At 27.3% G+C, this 21,145-nt stretch overlaps 1 protein-coding gene, 1 long non-coding RNA gene and 2 other non-coding genes across 4 annotated transcripts; 1 reads left to right on the top strand and 3 right to left on the bottom strand.

The window, feature by feature from the left end:
- Nucleotides 1–3,618: 3,618 nt before the first annotated feature.
- Nucleotides 3,619–4,419, bottom strand: LOC142238701 (uncharacterized). Its single transcript, XR_012722791.1, has 2 exons — nucleotides 3,897–4,419; nucleotides 3,619–3,812 (listed from the first exon to the last, which is right to left on the bottom strand). It is a non-coding gene; the product is annotated as an uncharacterized LOC142238701 (long non-coding RNA).
- A 13,932-nt stretch (nucleotides 4,420–18,351) lies between these two features.
- TRNAD-GUC (transfer RNA aspartic acid (anticodon GUC)) lies at nucleotides 18,352–18,423 on the bottom strand. Its single transcript has one exon. It is a non-coding gene; the product is annotated as a tRNA-Asp (tRNA).
- Nucleotides 18,424–18,722: 299 nt separating this feature from the next.
- On the bottom strand, nucleotides 18,723–19,384 carry LOC142238327 (uncharacterized). Its single transcript, XM_075309929.1, has one exon. The coding sequence runs from the start codon at nucleotides 19,344–19,346 to the stop codon at nucleotides 18,801–18,803; it is 546 nt and encodes a 181-aa protein (XP_075166044.1). The 5' UTR covers nucleotides 19,347–19,384; the 3' UTR covers nucleotides 18,723–18,800.
- A 565-nt stretch (nucleotides 19,385–19,949) lies between these two features.
- Nucleotides 19,950–20,021, top strand: TRNAD-GUC (transfer RNA aspartic acid (anticodon GUC)). The gene has a single exon. It is a non-coding gene; the product is annotated as a tRNA-Asp (tRNA).
- The last annotated feature ends 1,124 nt before the right edge of the window (nucleotides 20,022–21,145 follow it).

Here is a 21,145-nt window from a genome sequence, read left to right on the forward strand (position 1 = left end):
CCGTAACGTTGCGTCCAACAGCATCTTTGAAAAAATACGGTCCAATGATTCCACCAGCGTACAAACCACACCAAACAGTGCATTTTTCGGGATGCATGGGCAGTTCTTGAACGGCTTCTGGATGCTCTTCACTCCAAATGCGGCAATTTTGCTTATTTACGTAGCCATTCAACCAGAAATGAGCCTCATTGCTGAACAAAATTTGTCGATAAAAAAGCGGATTTTCTGCCAACTTTTCTAGGGCCCATTCACTGAAAATTCGACGTTGTGGCAGATCGTTCGGCTTCAGTTCTTGCACGAGCTGTATTTTATACGGTTTTACACCAAGATCTTTGCGTAAAATCTTCCATGTGGTCGAATAACACAAACCCAATTGCTGCGAACGGCGACGAATCGACATTTCACGGTCTTCAGCAACACTCTCAGAAACAGACGCAATATTCTCTTCTGTACGCACTGTACGCATTCGTGTGGTTGGTTTAATGTCCAATAAAGTAAACTGAGTGCGAAACTTGGTCACAATCGCATTAATTGTTTGCTCACTTGGTCGATTATGTAGACCATAAATCGGACGTAAAGCGCGAAACACATTTCGAACCGAACACTGATTTTGGTAATAAAATTCAATGATTTGCAAGCGTTGCTCGTTAGTAAGTCTATTCATGATGAAATGTCAAAGCATACTGAGCATCTTTCTCTTTGACACCATGTCTGAAATCCCACGTGATCTGTCAAATACTAATGCATGAAAATCCTAACCTCAAAAGAATCACCCTTTAAAACTCTAATTGATTGACTCTCTCTTTAAAATAACAATTTTCTATAGAAATAAAATTTTAACAAAATCTTCTATAGAAATAAAATTTTGACGAAATTTTCCATAGAAATTAAGTTTTGCAAAAATTTTCTTAGAAATAAAATTTTTACGAAATTTTCTAGAAATCCAAAAATGTTCTTTGGAAATAAATTTTTGCAAGAATGTTCTATAGAAATAAAAATGTGCAAACATTTTCTACAGATATAAAGTTTTAAGAAAGTTTTCGACAGAAATAAAATTTTGACAAAATCTTCTATAGAAATAAAATTTTGAGGAAATTTTCTATAGAAATAAAATTTTGACAACATTTTCTTTACAATTAAAATTTTTACAAAATATTCTATAGAAATAAAATTTTGACAACATTTTCTCTAGAAATAAAATGTTGACAACATTTTCTCTAGAAATAAAATGTTGACAAAATTTTCTATAGAAATAAAATTTTGAGGAAATTTTCTAGAGAAATAAAATGTTGACGAAGTTTTCTATAGAAATAAAATGGTGACAACTTTTTCTGCAGAAATGTGAAAAAATTTTCCACAGATATAAAGTTTTAAGAAAGTTTTCGACAGAAATAAAATTTTGACAAAAATTTCTATAGACATAAAATTTTGACAAAATTTTCTGTAGAAATAAAATGTTGATCAAATTTTCGATAGAAATAAAATTTTGACAAAATTTTCTATAGAATTAAAAATATTGACAAATTTTTCTATAGAAATAAAATTTTGACAAAAATTTCTCTAGAAATAAAATTTTGACAAAATTTTCTATAGAATTAAAATTTTGCCAAAATTTTCTATAGAAATAAAATTTTGACAAAATATTCTTTAGGAATAAAATTTTCACAAAAATTTCTATAGAAATAAAATTTTCTATCGAAATAAAATTTTGACCAAATTTTCTAAAGAAATAAAATTTTGACAAAATTTTCTTTAGGAAAAAAATTTCGACAAAATTTTCTTTGTAAATAAAATTTCGACTAAATTTTCTTTAAAAATAAAATTTTGACAAAAAAATTTCTTTAGAAACAAAATTTTGACAAAATTTTCTATAGAAATAAAATGTTGACAAATTTTTCTATAGAATTAAAATTTAGACAAAATTTTTTATAGAAATAAAATTTTGACAACATTTTCTTTAGAAATAACATTTTGACAAAATTTTCTATAGAATTAAAATTTTCTAAAGAAATAAAATTTATACAAAATTTTCTATAGAAATAAAATTTTGACAAAATTTTCTTTAGGAATAAAATTTCGACTAAATTTTCTTTAGAAATAAAACTTTGAAAAAAATTTCTATAGAAATAAAATTTTGAAAAAAATTTCGATAGAAACAAAATTTTGACAACATTTTCTTTAGAAATAACATTTTGACAAAATTTTCTATAGAATTAAAATTTTGACAAAATTTTCCAAAGAAATAAAATTTAGACAACATTTTCTATAGAAATAAAATTTTGACAAAAATTTTCTTTAGGAATAAAATTTCGACTAAATTTTCTTTAGAAATAAAATTTTGACAAAATTTTCTTTAGAAATAAAATTTTGTCAAAATTTTCTTTAGAAATAAAATTTTGACAAAATTTTCTTTAGAAATAAAATTTTGACAAAAAATTTCTTTAGAAATAAAATATTGATACAATGTTCTATAGAAATAAAATTTTGACAAAATCTTCTATAGAAATAAAATTTTGACAAAATTTTCTTTAGAAATAAAATTTTCTTTAGAATAAAAATTTTCTTTAGGAATAAAATTTTGACAAATTTTCTTTAGAAATAAAATTTTGACAAAATTTTCTTTAGAAATAAAATTTTGACAAATTGTTCTATAGAATTAAAATTTAGACAAAATTTTTTATAGAAATAAAATTTTGACAACATTTTCTTTAGAAATAACATTTTGACAAAATTTTCTATAGAATTAAAATTTTCTAAAGAAATGAAATTTATACAAAATTTTCTATAGAAATAAAATTTTGACAAAATTTTCTTTAGGAATAAAATTTCGACTAAATTTTCTTTAGAAATAAAATTTTGAAAAAAAAATCGATAGAAACAAAATTTTGACAACATTTTCTTTAGAAATAACATTTTGACAAAATTTTCTATAGAATTAAAATTTTGACAAAATTTTCTAAAGAAGTAAAATTTAGACAAAATTTTCTATAAAAATAAAATTTTGACAAAAATTTTCTTTAGGAATAGAATTTCGACTAAATTTTCTTTAGAAATAAAATTTTGACCAAATTTTCTAAAGAAATAAAATTTAGACAAAGTTTTCTTTAGAAATAAAATTTTGACAAAATTCTCTTTAGAAATAAAATTTAGACAAAATTTTCTTTAGAAATAAAATTTAGACAAAATTTTCTTTAGAAATAAAATTTTGACAAAATTTTCTTTTGACAAAAAATTTTTTTAGAAATAAAATATTGATACAATGTTCTATAGAAATAAAATTTTGACAAAATCTTCTATAGAAATAAAATTTTGACAAAATTTTCTTTAGAAATAAAATTTTCTTTAGGAATAAAAATTTTCTTTAGGAATAAAATTTTGACAAAATTTTCTTTAGAAATAAACTTTTGACAAAATTTTCTTTAGAAATAAATTTTTTGTCAACATTTTCTATAGAAATTACATTTTGACAAAATTTTCTTTAGAAATAAAATTTTGACAAAAAATTTCTTTAGAAATAAAATATTGACACAATGTTCTATAGAAATAAAATTTTGATAAAATCTTCTATAGAAATAAAATTTTGACAAACAAACACACCTCAAGAAATACGATTGTGGATTAAAGTCTTTAGTAGAACTTTATTGTTGAAGGGTACAAACAATTCGGCCTGGCCGAACCTTTGGCCGTATATACTGTATTTAATTAAATCTGCTGACTCCGGGGGACACACCAACTTCCACATTCGGTAAGACGATCATTCGAGTCGAACTTACTAAAGTTGTCGTTTATGAGAATTGCATCTGGTAGCGAATCTAAAACGTAGTGAATCATTGTAATAATTGGTCTTTTACCTAAGTTTTTGTTCTATGATTTGTGTCCACAAATCGGGACTATACCTTGTTGAGTCAACCATTAAATAATACACAAATATATAAGAGTTAAACTGTGACGGCTTGAGTAAACCACCAACAAACTTCAACGCATTTGTATCCCACTGCTTTTGAGTCGTTATGTCTGGAATCGCTGAAATGGCCCAAATGGCCGCTATATTGAAATATAAACATGTCGATTGTCATCATAACCGTAAACACCTCTCCACAGAGTATAAGAAACGCAAGTGTTCTGGATCATCTAACATGGAAAGCGTTTCCAAGCAATATGGGTGGCGTGACTTGATTTCTTGGCATATGCGTTTTGGTTCCAAATCCAAAAAAAGGGTAATCAGAAATTGAAGAATTGAATTACAGCTTTATTGAAATTTAAAAATGGCCACCATCTACATTATGGTAGGGGTGAAGAGCCAATTTCCAATAATCCCAATATTTTGTGAGAAACCATCAATTTTTATAGCTCACTAAGTACTCCCATTTGAAACTGTGCTTTTGTTTTTCCTTAAATAAAAATAAATGTTTATTTGATTGCAAAGTGTTATTTATTATTAAGAGGAATTGGTAGGTGTATATGAATAAGTGGTGTGTGTGCACGCTCACAAAAAATCGCTTCTGTAACATATACTCCCAAACATATTTTGCTTCAAGCATATATATTTTTGGGTATTGCCCAAACATTTATATGTTTGATCTCTTCCAATATATAATATGTTTGAAAGCATATTGGTCTAAACAATATATGTTTGGGTAGTCTAAGTTCCAAACATTTTGTATTTTTGCATCCAAATTCAATAATGTTGTATATGTTTGGAAGCATTTTGCACCCAAAAATATTATATGCTTAAAAAAAATTCTCCCCAACAATATTGTGCTCAAAATTTTATTTATTTATTTATATATTTACAATCATAATGAATTATGAAAATATAGATGCTAACAACATAGGTTTTCGACCTGAATGCTCAAAATGTTGTTTCTGTCCAATTGTATATCCCCCCCACATCTTTCTCACTTCCACGAGATTTGTTAGTTCTTAGCACCTTTTTCTGTAATACAAACATTGTAGAAGAAATTATTCAATTGTATGATTTTTTTATTTTAATTTTACCTTTTGCCGGACGGGGATTCGAACAGCGGACCACACAGTTTGTAAGGATCAAAGAAGTAGCTGATCAATTGCCCAAGGAAAAATAAAATGTTAATTTTGTAATAACAAGCAACAACCACCAACTTAATTCAATATCGCTCCCTGTTAAATAGCGCTCCAAGCTACTAAACACATATATGTTTATAGGCTATTTCTAAATTAATATATGTTTGCATCCAAGCATATTATATTTACAAACATTTTATGTCCCAAACATAATATGTTCTAACATATTAACATATATGTCCCAAACATGTTATGCTAGTTTATGAACATTATATGCTTGCACTCAAAAATATTGTGTTTAAAAATTTGTGTTCCAAACATATAATGTTTATAGCCAAACATATGAAAAACAGTCTTTTTCATCCGTGTGGTGAGGACATTTATTAGAAATGTGGACTACGGGCACGTTTCTACCCAGAATATATAGGGTTTGTAATTGGTGTATTAGAATTATTAGGCTAATTTTATTATAAAAAAGAAAATGTAATGTTTTAAAATGGTTTCTAAATTTTTAGTGTTAGTTCATCCACGAACAATTCTCTTTCTTTCTCGGATTACGGGTCCCATCCACGGTTGTCATTCGATCAAAAAAAAAAAACAAAATCTACAAAATCAAAATCTAATCTCTAACGAAAATTTTCAAAATTTTATTTCTATAGAAAATTTTGTCAAAATTTTATTTCTATAGAAAATTTTATAAAAATTTTATTTCTTTAGGAAAATTAGTCAATATTTTATTTCTAAGGGACATTTTATCAAAATTTTATTTCTACAGAAAATGTTGTCAAAATTTTATTTCTATAGAAAATTTTGTCAAAATTTTATTTCTACAGAAAATTTTGTCAAAAATTTATTTCTATACAACATTTTTGTCAAAGTTTTCATAGAAAATTATGTCACAATTTTTTTTTCTATAAAAAATTTTGCTTAAATTTTATTTCTATAGAAAATTTTGTCAAAATTTTATTTCTATAGAAAATTTTGTCAAAATTTTATTTCTATAGAAAATTTTGTCTAAATTTTATTTCTGTAGAAAATGTTTGTCAAAATTTTATTTCTACCGAAAATTTTGTTAAAATTTTATTTCTATAGAAAATTTTGTCAAAATTTTATTTCTATAGAAAATTTTGTCAATATTTGATTTCTATAGAAAATTTTGTCAACATTTTATTTTTATAGGAAATTTGTCAATATTTCATTTCTAAAGGACATATCGTCAAAATTTTATTTCTAACGAAAATTTTGTAAAAACCTTATTTCTATAGAAAAGTTTGTGAAAACTTAATTTCTATAGAAAATGTTGTCAAAATTTTATTTTCACAGAAAATTTTGTCAAAAGAAATAAATTCTATCGAAAATTTTGCTAAAATTTTATTCCTATAGAGAATTTTGCCAACATTTTATTTCTATAGAAAATTTTTTTGAAAATTTTCTATAAAAAATTTTGTAAAAAAAATAGAAAATTTTGTGAAAACTTTATTTCTATAGAAAATTTTGTCAACATTTTATTTCTATAGAAGCTTTTGTCAAAATTTTATTTCTTTAGGAAATTCAGTCAATATTTTTCGAAGAGACATTTTGTCACAATTTGTCAATTTGTTTTTATAGAAAATTTTGTCAAAATTTTATTTCTATCGAAAATTTTGTTAAAATTTTGTCTAAATTTTATTTCTATAGAAAATTTTGTCAAAATTTTATTTCTACAGAAAATTTTGTAAAAGACTTATTTCTACAGAAAATTTTATCAAAATTTTATTTCTATCGAAAATTTTGCTAAAATTTTATTTCTATCGGAAATTTTGTCAACATTTTATTTCTATAGAAAATTTTTTTAAAAATTTTATTTCTATAAAAAATTTTGAAAAAAAATTATTTCGATAGAAAATTTTGTGAAAACTTTATTTCTATAGGAAATTTTGTCAACATTTAATTTCTATAGAAAATTTTGTCAAAATTTTATTTCAATCGAAAATTTTGTTAAAATTTTATTTCTATAGAAAATTTTGTCAAAATTTTATTTTTATTTTAAATGTTGTTAAAATTTTATTTCTATAGAAAATTTTGTCAAAATTTTATTTTAAATGTTGTTAAAGTTTTATTTCTATAGAAAATTTTGTCAAAATTTTATTTCTATAGAACATTTTGTCAAAATTTTATTTCTATAGAAAATTTTGTCAAAATTTTATTCCTATAGAAAATTTTGTCAAAATTTTATTTCTATAGAAAATTTTGTCAACATTTTATTTCTATAGAAAATTTAGTCAATATTTTTTTAAGGGACATTTTGTCAAAATTTTATTTCTATAGAAAATTTTGTCAAAATTTTATTTCTATTGAAAATGTTGTGAAATATTTACTTCTATAACAAAGTTTGTCAATATTTTTCTAAGGGACATTTTGTCAAAATTTTATTTTTATAGAAATTTTATTTCTATAAAAAGTTTTGTAAAAAAATTATTTCGATAGAAAATTTTGTCAAAATTTTATTTCTATAGAAAATTTAGTCAAAATTTTATTTCTATAGAAAATATTGTCAACATTTTATTCCTATAGAAAATTTAGTCAATATTTTTCTAAGGGACATTTTGTCAAAATTTTATTTCTACAGAAAATTTTGTCAAAAATTTAGTTCTATCGAAAATTTTGTCAAAATTTTATTTCTATAGAAAATTTTGTAAAAATTTTATTTCTATCGAAAATTTAGTTAAAATTTTATTTCTATAGAAAAGTTTGTAAAAATTTTATTTCGATAGAAAGTTTTGTTAAAAAATCTGTGAAGTCCTTTCAAGAAAACTTTTTTTTGTGTGCACTATACTTGGAAACTTGCTTTTTCGAAATCGCTTTGAAAAATTTGTCAAAATTTTGTCAAAATTTTATTTCTATAGAAAATTTTGTCAACATTTTATTTCTATAGAAAATTTAATCAATATTTTTTAAGGGACATTTTGTCAAAATTTTATTTCTATAGAAAATTTTGTCAAAATTTTATTTCTATTGAAAATGTTGTCAAATGTTTATTTCTATAACAAAGTTTGTCAATATTTTTCTAAGGGACATTTTGTCAAAATTTTATTTCTATAGAAAATGTTGTCAAAATTTTATTTCAATAAAAAATTTTCTCAAAATTTTATTTCTATAAAAACTTTTGTAAAAAAATTATTTCGATAGAAAATTTTGTCAAAATTTTATTTCTATAGAAAATTTAGTCAAAATTTTATTTCTAATATTGTCAACATTTTATTTCTATAGAAAATTTAGTCAATATTTTTCTAAGGGACATTTTGTCAAAAATTTAGTTCTATCGAAAATTTTGTCAAAATTTTATTTCTATAGAAAATTTTGTAAAAATTTTATTTCTATCTAAAATTTAGTTAAAATTTTATTTCTATAGAAAAGTTTGTAAAAATTTTATTTCGATAGAAAGTTTTGTTAAAAAATCTGTGAAGACCTTTCAAGAAAACTTTGTTTGTGTGCACTATACTTGGAAACTCGCTTTTTCGAAATCGCTTTGAAAAATTTGTCAAAATTTTATTTCTATAGAAAATTTTGTCAACATTTTATTTCTATAGAAAATTTAATCAATATTTTTTTAAGGGACATTTTGTCAAAATTTTATTTCTATAGAAAATTTTGTCAAAATTTTATTTCTATTGAAAATGTTGTCAAATATTTATTTCTATAACAAAGTTTGTCAATATTTTTCTAAAGGACATTTTGTCAAAATTTTATTTCTATAGAAAATGTTGTCAAAATTTTATTTCTATAAAAAATTTTGTCAAAATTTTATTTCTATAAAAGGTTTTATAAAAAAGAAATTATTTCGATAGAAAATTTTGTCAAAATTTTATTTCTATAGAAAATGTTGTCAACATTTTATTTCTATAGAAAAATTTCTCAAAATTTTATTTCTACAGAAAATTTTGTCAAAAATTTATTTCTATCGAAAATTTTGTCAAAATTGTATTTCTATTGAAAATGTTGTCAAATATTTATTTCTATAGAAAATTTTGTCAATATATTTCTAAGGGACGTTTTGTCAAAATTTTATTTCTATCGAAAATTTTGTCAAAACTTTATTTCTATAGAAAATTTTGTGAAAACTTTATTTCTATAGAAAATGTTGTCAAGATTTTATTTCTATAGAAAATTTTATCAACATTTTATATCTATAGAAGATTTTGTCCAAATTTTATTTCTATAGAAAATTTTGTCAAAATTTTATTTCTACAGAAAATTTTGTCAAAAATTTAGTTCTATCGAAAACTTTGTCAAAGTTTTATTTCTATCGAAAATTTTGTTAAAATTTTATTTCTGTCGAAAATTTTGTTAAAATTTTATTTCTATAGAAAAGTTTGTCAAAATTTTATTTCGATAGAAAATTTTGTCAAAAAATCTGTGAATGCCTTTCAAGAAAACTTTTTTTTGAGTGCACTATACTTGGAAACTCGCTTTTTCGAAATCGCTTTGAAATGTAAAAATTACACCATTAGATAAGAAAATTAATGAAAATTTTTACGTTTTTTAATTAAAAGCAATTAATTTTGCCAAATAAGATATTAATTAAATTAACAAAATAATTCAAATTAAAAATATAATAAATTTTGTTTGGAAATTATAACTTTCTATATACATACTATTTATCGATTCATGGAATTTTGATTCATATCCAACTATAGTTATAATTGCAAAAATTTTATTAGAAATAGTTAAATCGTATAAACTTTTATAATATTACAAGAAAATTATATCATCTAAAGGTAAAAAAATTAATTAAGTTTTACAAAGAAATTCAATTAAATTTTTAATTGAATATTGATTAAAAATGAGAAAGAAAATTTTTTGTTTCGAATTAATTCTTATTTGAATCAATTATAAAACGATTTTAACGATGTATAAAACGATTTTTTTTAAATTTCTTTTCAAAATATATATTTTTTTAATTTGATGATGTCCAGCAAGTTTAATTAAGAAATATTTGAATCAATTATGTTTAGTGATCAACCAGAAAAAAATTTGTGTGTATAAAACGATTTGTTTTAATTTTTTTTTTTATTTAAAAATTTTAATTTTAATGACCATACGTATGCTTATAGAAATTTTTTTCTCATATAGAATAATTGCATATAAAAAAAATAAAAAATAAAGAAATATATTTTTTTCTACTGTAAATTCAACATAAGAATTAGAATTTTTAAGTGTAGAGCAAGAAAAAAGTAAAAAAAAATCTTTGCATTTGTTTTACCTAAAATTACAGTATTTTAATCTCCCCCAAATATCATGCTCTCACTGACGAACCCTAATCGATATACAAAAAGGCATCATATTTCAAACAAACAAAATATAGAGATGCATCACATTTCACTGAAAAATATCACACATCATACATATAAACAAAAATTTTAAATACAAATTTTGAATAAATAACCAACATTCGATTCAAAGCTCTTCAGTCTAGCAACGACCATCAAGGCTTTTGTATCAAAAGTACAGAAAAAAAATTTTTAGCAAACATGGATAAAGATACATCGGCAAGATTACATCTGGAAAATATGTGTGAAGAAATAGTGAACGAATGTAAAATTTCGGGTGAAGAGCATAGTAGAAAAAATATTAAAATCGAACGAAATTCGAAAAACTCACCAAGCGACGAAAGCAAACGAAAGGATTTGTTCAACTTTACATCGCATCTTAAGGAAGCAATCGCTGCTGCAGATTCACAAGCTCAACACACTGTACCTCAAAAGATTACCATGGCAGCATGTAAAATTCGTTTTTCAGGACAACAAAAACCGGAGGCTGTAAAAGAGTTCATTAATGCTGTACAAATATTCAAATTACTTGAGAATATCAACGATGAGGATGCTTTGAGAGGTGTGTCATATCTCTTTACAGGCATAGCTTCCACCTGGTGGCAAGGAATACAAAAAGAAGTCACAACATGGTCACAATGTTTGGACCTAATTGAAGAACATTTTGCCCCAAAAAAGCGTCCTCCTCAAATCTATATGGATTTCTTTGCCGAGAGGCAAGATGAAAAAACTAGTATAAATCAATTTATCATAAGGAAAAGGGCTTTGCTGGCTCAACTTCCTGAAGGACGCCATAATGAAGAGGTTCAATTGGATATGCTATATGGCCTTTTACACTTTAAATTTCGTCAGCATATACGACGTGAAGACATTTGCAGTTTTCGGGAACTTTTGCAGAAAGCTCAAGACATTGAACAAATATTGTTAGAGGCCAGTATAAACAGTGGAGAGAAAACGAAATCGAAACGTTGTAGTTACTGTAACTATCGGGGTCATACTGTTGAAGAGTGTCGGCGGCGCCAACAAAAACAAAATATGGAAACTAAAATGCAGGAAAGTAAGAGTGCTTAATACATAAACAAACAAAAAATTACAAATTAAATATTTAAAGAATTTTAAAAAGTTTTCTTAAATTTAAATTTAAACTTTAACTTTTTTAATGCTAAGCTCATGGTTCACAGTAAAAATAAGATTTTTTTTCGAAAATATCAGTAAAACAAGGTTTCTTAATTAAAATCTATTTTTAAAGAAAATTAAGCATAAAAATTTTGTTTTACTTAGTAACAAGACCTTAACAGCCGCTAATCAATTTCTCTTATGCGCCGTCTAGACTATAAGTTATTCCGAACGGAATGTCTGTGTTTGTAAAGAATCTTACAGTGTGGCCAATCGATACGAATTGTCGGCAATGACTAAATAATCGACAAATGTGTTATCGATCCCATAAACAAGCAGCAATATAGATTATGTCTTCGAGCATAACATATAGTGTAGCCAAAATTGGGGATATGTGTGACACGAACACTGTCGACCGGATAAACTTTTAGTCTAAACGGTGCATTATCAAAATCTGCAATTAACTATATGGCAACTCTACAACAGATAATATATGTTAATGGGGTATTTACACATTGGAAAATGTATAAACTGAGAATTAAATTATAAGGGCCAGTTTCTCAATGTCTTGTTATTATTTATCGTGTCGATAAAACAGCTGATTCCATACAAAAATTTTACTAACCGGAGGTTTATCCTCCGTTTAAAATTAATCGGAGGATGAGAAACTGGCCATAAATATATAAAAGTCGATACTAATTTTCTTAGTGAAACACCATATACAAAAAATAGTAAAAAATACACGAATTATTGATAATACCAAAATTTTCGCTAGAAGTGGAGTATATTCCAAAGTGTAAATATGTCCACAAAATTTTTTACGAATAGAAAGCTCTTCAAAATCTTGATGATAACGCCTTTTCATGTTACTTAAGATTCTTTAAACTATATTATTGCTAAAAAATATATAAACATATGTAAATTGTAAGATATTTGCCACTTTGATACATTACGCCTAAAATATTAATATACTTAAACAAAAAAATATTTATTGCTAGGATCAACTTCCTTGAGTTGACATATTGACTGATTATAATAGGTAATACACCTAGTTTTGTTATACATGGTAGCCAAAAACTTTGGTATAGATAAAAATATTGAATTTTTATAAAAAAAAAAATAAATAAATAAAATAAAATGTATACTCAAAAAAAACACGAAAATTTGTCAAATTAAAGTCTTAATTGAGTTAAAAAAAATACTCAATTAAAAATTTAATTGATTCAACAATTTTTTTAATTGAAACAAAAATTAATAACAAAAATTAATAGTATCAATTTTTTTTTTAATTTTTTAATTGACTTTCAATTAATTTTTTTAATTGATATTATAATTTCTGTGATTGAAGACTTAATTGAATCAATTAATTTCGTGATTGAATCTGATTTTTTTGTGTACAAAAAATGCTTATTAGTTATAAAAATAAAAACAATACTTAATGACATATTTCTAAATAGTCTTGATAAATATTTTTCTTTTTACAGAGACCATATTTAATTTTCAGTTCAATTATTCTGATCTGACCAAATAAAGCACAAAAAAAATTTGGCACAACACTAAGAAAAAAAAGGACTTAAAGACATTGTTAATCAATTTAATTTTTTTTTTTACAGAGAACATATTTACTTTTCAATAGAATTCCTTTGATCCTTTCACGACACGCGTTTTGTTATTACGATAATAAATATGTTATAACTATCATATATCAAAATTTCCATTGAATTTGAATGATAATCTTGCTATTAATAACCAAATACTAAGTTACAGTTTAGCCGCTAAAATAAACAAAAAAATCTGAAAAAATAGCATAAATACTACATATACTGTTTTGTGGCAAATTTTATTGTCACTTCATGTAGAGTGATCTAAGCCAACAACGTAATAAGTCTATTTTAATTAAAAATCAATTATTAAATAAAGGTAACCGTGAAAAAAATAATATTTCCGTTCAATAAAGCAAATCTAACGCCGGCCTTATGGAAACCCTAAATAAAAACGTATCTGCGTAGTTAAGTTTTTATTTAGGGTTTCATATTATCGCACTTAGGTTCATATTATCGCACTTAATTATGAGATTTTTAGGTTATTTTCCTTAAATAATTTATTTCAAAGAAAATCACATTTTTTAATTTTGCTTTAGATGATTGCCCTTCCAGTTAAAATAAATTTTACAAAAAAAAAAAAAAAAAAAACAAAATATAAATTCATTCGGTTTTTCCATATCGAAAATTCGTTTATAAAGTTATTTAAATCTTGTTCGAGATACGCAACGCAGTTATTCTTTTATTTATCGCTATGAGACATCCGTCTTTTTACAGTTACTTTTCTTTAACTAACTTTTTTCAAAGTTTGGTTTAGATAATTCCACCTCCAAGTTATAATAAAATTTACCCAAAAAACATATAATTTCATATAATTCATATAATTTCATTCTTTATCAAAATTTCGTTTAGAAATTAATTTAAATCCCAACATTTATTTGAGATACGTTACGCAGTTAAGCGTTTATTTAGGGTTTCCCATAAGTCCACATTTTTTTAATATTTTTTTTTTTTTGAGAAAGAAACCTTTTTCAAATTTTGCATTAGATGATTCCCTTTCCAGTTTTAATGAAATGTACCAAAAAAATATATTTTATTTTATTTTTTTATACTGCTTTTCAATATTTGTTTTAAATTTTAGCTGCGAAACTCGAATTTATTATGACAAAAGATGTAAATTTATATTGTCAAAATTATAGAAAATTAAATTGAATAATATTTAAATCTAAATACAAAATATTTTTAAATATAAAGTCAATAGCAAAACAATCCATATTATAACCAATCCAAATTATAATTATTAACAGCGTTTGATATCGTTTTGTTATCTTTTTAATTTTGAAATCGTTACCTAAAGGGTACCTAAATTTAAGAACAAATTATTCCGGTCGGTTTCATTTTCATCCCATACCGGATTGGCCAACTATCAATATATTTTTGTTGTAGATACAGGGTTAACCCGGTATGTTATGAAAATGTTACCGGTAATAATTTCGTCCTGAATTTCGATACCATTTAGGGAATAATTTCAAAAGACAAAAATCGTATAGAAATCGTATCAAACGGTGATAATATTTTTAATATCAGACATTATTAAAGCTTTTTTTCCGATTGTATACAAAACCAATAACCAATATTAAATTCTAACCAAAAATATATTTGACCCACTATGTATAAGCAAACAGAAAACATTTATAGGTCTTATGTTATCTTAAGGTAAAGTTACGCCTAAAACTATACATAAGGTATGGTCTCATTTATCATATGGTGTCAAGTAAGCTTCAAACTATTCATTATAAATAGATATGAACGACTTAACACCTTATATGGCATTGAATTATTCCTTGTGTCTCCCTTACAAATATTCGATGCATCTTTAATTGAAAATTTCAAATAGAAAAACAAAATTTCCTTACTCAATAGGAATTAAAACAGAATTGAAATGAGAAAAACATCATCTCACAATTGAGGACGAATTTTTTCTCGTTGCATCTACATCGAGTATTTTCAGAGGGCACAAGGAATAATTCTTGTAAGTCCAGAAAATCATAAAATGAAAACAAAAACCAAAATAAAACAAAAACCCCTAAAACAAAAAACAAAAACGAAAAAACGAATAGTTTTATTTACATGAAAATCTTAGGAAATGGTTTGTATTTTGAAAATTTAATTATTCTAACGGCCATTTTCATGTAACTCCATTAGACTTTAACTCCCAGTTAACAGAAAGTAAAATCGAAATATCATCTCTCCGGTTAACTTTAACTGAAATTTTTTAGCAGTTAAGTTCGTAACTGACATATGGAATATATAGACATGATGACAGACATGTCCATAGCACGGTTTAAAAGTTCGTTAGCTAACGTAGCACTAACGGAGCTTCCTGAAAATGGGGATAAGTTTAAGAATTTTAAATTAAATTGGGGATTTTTGGGGATGAACGTGTCCCATTTTGGGGACAAGAGCCGAAGTCAGTGTTGCCAGTATTTTTCGGCTATTGTCCCCAAAATAGGACACGTTCAACCCCAAAAATCCCCAATTTAATTTAAAATTCCCCACAAGTTTAAAAAAGTAAAGCAATAGGCTCTGCTGTAAAAAATCCGCCATAATTTAAAAATTGGAAAAATATGCAATGTTTGTTATACCAGTTTGCGAGTTACAATACCAAATTAAGATTTCAAAACCCAAAACCAGGAGACGGGTGCTCAAAATATTATTTGATACAATATTTATATGGTAGCTGTATATAATTATAGACCGATATGGACCAATTTTAGAGGGTATATACTGACATCACCTAAACAAATTTCAACCGAATTGGATATAATTTGCTCCATCCATAGGATTGGGAAGTCAAATTTGGGCAACAGTTTAAATGGGGGCTATAACAGGTTGGCTGAGAAGTCCACGGTCTAAAGGTGGGTATTAAGTTCGAGTTTAGCAGCTAAAATTGCTATTTTTTCACGATTACTTTTCTTAATTAATCCACTTTAAGGAATACAAACTTTGTGAAAATTTGCTTTGGGCTATTCCCCATCAAGTTATAATAAAATTTGCAACAAAATTTGTATAATTGTATGACTTTTATTACTGATTTAGTTTTCACTTTAGCGATTTTAGCGGCTTAACTCGAACTTAATACCCACCTTAACAAAGAAAAACACATTTTTTTTGTCAAAATTCGTTTTTATTATTCAACATAGTACCCTTCAAGAGCGATACAACGATTATAACGACCTTCCAATTTGTTGATACCATTTTGGTAGTACTCCTTCGGTTTTGCCTCAAAATAGGCCTCAGTTTCGGCGATCACCTCTTCATTGCAGCCAAATTTTTTCCCTGCGAGCATCCTTTTGAGGTCTGAGAACAAGAAAAAGTCGCTGGGGGCCAGATCTGGAAAATACGGTGGGTGGGGAAGCAATTCGAAGCCCAATTCATGAATTTTTGCCATCGTTCTCAATGACTTGTGGCACGGTGCGTTGTCTTGGTGGAACAACACTTTTTTCTTCTACATATGGGGCCGTTTTGCCGCGATTTCGACCTTCAAACGCTCCAATAACGCCATATAATAGTCACTGTTGATGGTTTTTCCCTTCTCAAGATAATCGATAAAAATTATTCCATGCGCACTGAATTTGCATCACTTCTTTAGGTGTGATCAGAGAATGAAGCCGACCCATTTTTGTCGGCGGCGGCTAATACTAATTTTTTTGCCTCCGGCGGCGGCGGCTTGATGGCTAAGCCGATATAAATTTGTCTTATCGACGGCGGACAATTATCCATAATAAAATCAATTTGATGTTATCCGAATGGTAATGAGATTAGTTGTACAACTTATCTTACAATCACATTTACACATAATTCAAATGTTCTGAGCAGAGAATGAAGCCGCCGAGTCGCGCCGCCGATTTCAGTCGCCGTCGACCATTTTTTGCCAGTCGACGCCGCCGCCGAATATGTCGACTCATCTCGACTTAAATTTAGCCGCTAAGTAATCAAAAATATCGATTTAAATCAGAAAATTTTTTATTAAATTGTCGTTTTTTTTCCAAAATTTTGAACACAGCCAATCATATTTAATCTGCTATAATAATTTAGCAAAAATTTAGCTCAGAAAATTTGAACGAAAAGTAAATTTGTTTGTAAGATAAGTTGTACAACTAATCCCATTACCATTCGATTAACTTCAAATTGATTTTATAATGGATAATTGTCCGCCGCCGAGTGAACAAATTTATATCGGCTCAGCCGTCAAGCCGCCGCCGCCGGAGGCAAAAATTTAGTGTCCGCCGCCGCCGACAAAAATGGGTCGGCTTCATTCTCTGGTTCTGAGCCAAATTTTTGCAAAATTATTATAGCAACTTGATACTGACGGATTTTGGATAGAAAGTTAAATATTTTGACAAAAAATGCAACCATTACTAATAATTTTTTCTGATTCAAATCAATATTTTTGATTAATTGGCGGCTAACTTTGAGTCGAGATGAGTCGACAAATTCGGCGACGGCTTCAACTGGTAAAAACTAGTCGGCGGAGGCTAAAATCGGCGGCGCGATTCGGCGGCTTCATTCTCTGGGTGTGATCCGAATTCAATGTTTTGGATGTAAATTAAAAAATTCTGTGATATATTGTCAAATAAATAATTTTTTATAATTTTTAATAGATTCTAACGCCTGTCGGAAACGTTTGACCTCAAATATTTTCAAAAATTCAAAATTTTTGCAGATTGGATTTAGCATTTTTGTCGACAAAATTTAAGTGATTTGTACCATTTTATGAATTCTTACTCTGTTTTAAGCTATTTGAAACAAAAAAAGTTAAAATTATCCATTAAAAGTATGAAAAAAAAACAAGCTATAAAAAATTGAATTAAAAGAACTTCCTGAGTAGTTGAAAAAAAAGAACATCATTGGGAGTGCATCTTCTGGAAGTGCTTTTAAAGTTGTGCCTTTGGAAGGACTTCCAAATTTTTTTGTTGGGAAATTTCTGACGGATCGGATGAAATCTACTCTTTTAAGAGGATCCGTAAATCAAATCTGGGTATCGATTTATATAGAGACTCTGTGTAAAAGGAGTCCGCTATGGTTCATTTGCAACACGATCCAACACCCACAAAAATTGACCCCTTCGTAAAGTTAAAATCAACTAAGTTTGAAGAAAGTTGAACTTCGTATAGCGCCAAGACTATTAATAAATTTTAAACAGTAATTTGCCTTAGAAAAATAGATTTGTAATCTCCAAAAAAATGGGTATTTTGAGAAAATTTACCATAATTTAATAAATTTTGTAATTGCCAACACGGAAATCGTATTTATAAAAAAGGAAAAAAAAAATTTGATCTCTCCCCGACGGGGAATTGAACCCCGGTCTCCCGCGTGACAGGCGGGGATACTAACCACTATACTATCGAGGATGTTGCAATCGAGCGTGCAAAATAATCTCAAGATTTTTTACTGCTACGCAAGATGTCGCTAAAGTTGATACAACCAAAATATGGTAATAAAACCCATGGGAGAGAGCACTTTCGCAATAGATGGCGCTTTGGTCGTTAGGCCAACGCGAATACATTTATTTTTTATTGAAAGCAAAGGCAAGTCTATAGATGGCATGTTTCACCATGAAAACCTTACCTATTAGCATTATTAAAGTGTTTTTGTTGAAAATAACAAAAGAAAATACATAGACCCTGCATTAAAAAAACAATTTAAAAAATATTATAAATTTCGAATTTATTTTTTGGAATTGTGCGTTATTAATATAAAATACACTAGGAAACCCTATTACAGTCATCTATTTCATTTCATCAAAATAAGCTCCCGTCATTAAATCAGCCTCTTTAATTCCAAACTCCTTCATCAATTTGTCGGCCACAGCTTGACCTTCCTCGATGGTCTGTTCGGGCAAAAGACACACTTCAAATTCCATAAAATTACCCAAGTTTTCAACTTTATCCAAATGAATTCTCGTCCGCTCATACATAAACAAATAACGAGTTTTAGCCACAATACCTTTGGCGCCATTACTATGCGTCAGTATCTTTTCCAAAACTTCGGGTTCATCTACTTCAATTTTATTAAATTTGGACAATTTTGGTCCAGCCACATCGGGTCGATCATAGTAGACTAATTGTGATCGGGCTGGTGGTTTTAGATACCTTAGCTTCAAGCGACCACTTTGGGAGTTGAAGAAAACATCTCGTTGAATTATAACTTCTCCATTGGAATTTGTTAGTTTTTTGGCTATTTCCAAACGTTTGTTAAATTCTTCATCAGAACCAACGCGTGCTTTTATTTCAATGTTACGTTCGTCCGCTGGAGCAATTGTGTTTGTATCCATCTTTGCTGTGGCAGATTTACTGAATGACTGATAGAAGATTGTGAAAATGCCGGGTTTGTTGTTTTGACACGTTTAACCCATTGTGGGGGAAATAAATTCATATTTGAAGAAGAAAAAATTGGAGTTAAAAATTGTTAAAAGTTAAAGCTGTACGAAGATTTAAGAAATTTTAAAGAATTTTAAATGATTGCATTTTAGAAAAATATGAAATATTGGTAAAAAAAGCGTACTTCATTTGTATATATTTTTTTGTTCATATTTTTAATGACATACTAATTTAATGACATATTAAGAATATTAAGAAAGATTTTTGACATTTGGAAAATTTAATTAAAATCAATTAATGTTCATGAATTAAACTAAAGATAAATTGCTTATAGATTTTTATTCATTTTATATTGTTATATAAATGTGTTTATGCAAAGAAACGTGCGAAAGGTTATTAAATAAATGCGAGCTAATTGATTTATATATAACTGCAAATCGTATCTGCAACATATGGGTTAAATGAGATACGACGCACAAATAACTAATCCATACTGGATAGACATATGAATTGTTGTCTAACATTTAACACTAGAATTTGGCGAAGATTCGTTAACATCCTCGATAGTATAGTGGTTAGTATCCCCGCCTGTCACGCGGGAGACCGGGGTTCAATTCCCCGTCGGGGAGATCATACAATTTTTTTATGATTTTTTTTTTTATGATTTTTTTTTTATGATTTTTTTTATATGATTTTTTTAATCATTTCTTTCAGAGGCCATAACGGTATAAGTTATTTTGTGACTAAAAGAAGTCATGTAAAAACAGTTATTTTTTAATGTAACAGGTTGGCTGATAAGTCCCCGGTCTGACACATAGATGGCGTCGCTAGTATTAAATGCATATTATTTTTAAATAGTACCAACCTTCAAATGATTCGTGTCAAAAATTGTTGTCTGTAAGTCAATTAGTTTGTAAGATAGAGCGTCTTTTGTGAAGCAACTTTTGTTATTGTGAAAAAAATGGAAAAAAGGAATTTCGTGTTTTGATAAAATACTGTTTTCCAAAGGGAAAAAAATACTGTGGAAGCAAAAACTTGGCTTGATAATGAGTTTCCGGACTCTGCCCCAGGGAAATCAACAATAATTGAATGGTATGCAAAATTCAAGTGTGGTGAAATGAGCACGGAAGACGGTGAACGCAGTGGACGCCCGAAAGAGGTGTTTACCGACGAAAACATCAAAAAAAATCCACAAAATGATTTTGAATGACCGTAAAATGAAGTTGATCGAGATAGCAGAGGCCTTGAAGATATCAAAGGAACGTGTTGGACATATCATTCATCAATATTTGGATATGCGAAAGCTCTGTGCAAAATGGGTGCCGCGCGAGCTCACATTTGACCAAAAACAACGTGTTGATGATTCTGAGCGATGTTTGCCGCTGTTAACTCGTAATACACCCGAGATTTTCCGTCGATATGTGACAATGGATGAAACATGGCTCCATCACTACACTCCTGAGTCCAATCGACTGTCGGCTGAGTGGACAGCGACCGGTGAACCGTCTTCGAAGCGTGGAAAGACTCAAAAGTCCGCTGGAAAAGTAATGGCATCTTTTTTTTTGGATGCGCATGGAATAATTTTTATCGATTATCTTGAGAAGGGAAAAACCATCAACAGTGACTATTATATTGCGATATTGGAGCGTTTGAAGGTCGAAATCGCGGCAAAACGGTCCCATATGAAGAAGAGAAAAGTGTTGTTCCACCAAGACAACGCACCGTGCCACAAGTCATTGAGAACGATGGCAAA

Source organism: Haematobia irritans, chromosome 5 (assembly GCF_050003625.1).
Source record: "Haematobia irritans isolate KBUSLIRL chromosome 5, ASM5000362v1, whole genome shotgun sequence".
In the NCBI taxonomy this organism is placed as follows: Eukaryota; Metazoa; Arthropoda; class Insecta; order Diptera; family Muscidae; genus Haematobia; species Haematobia irritans.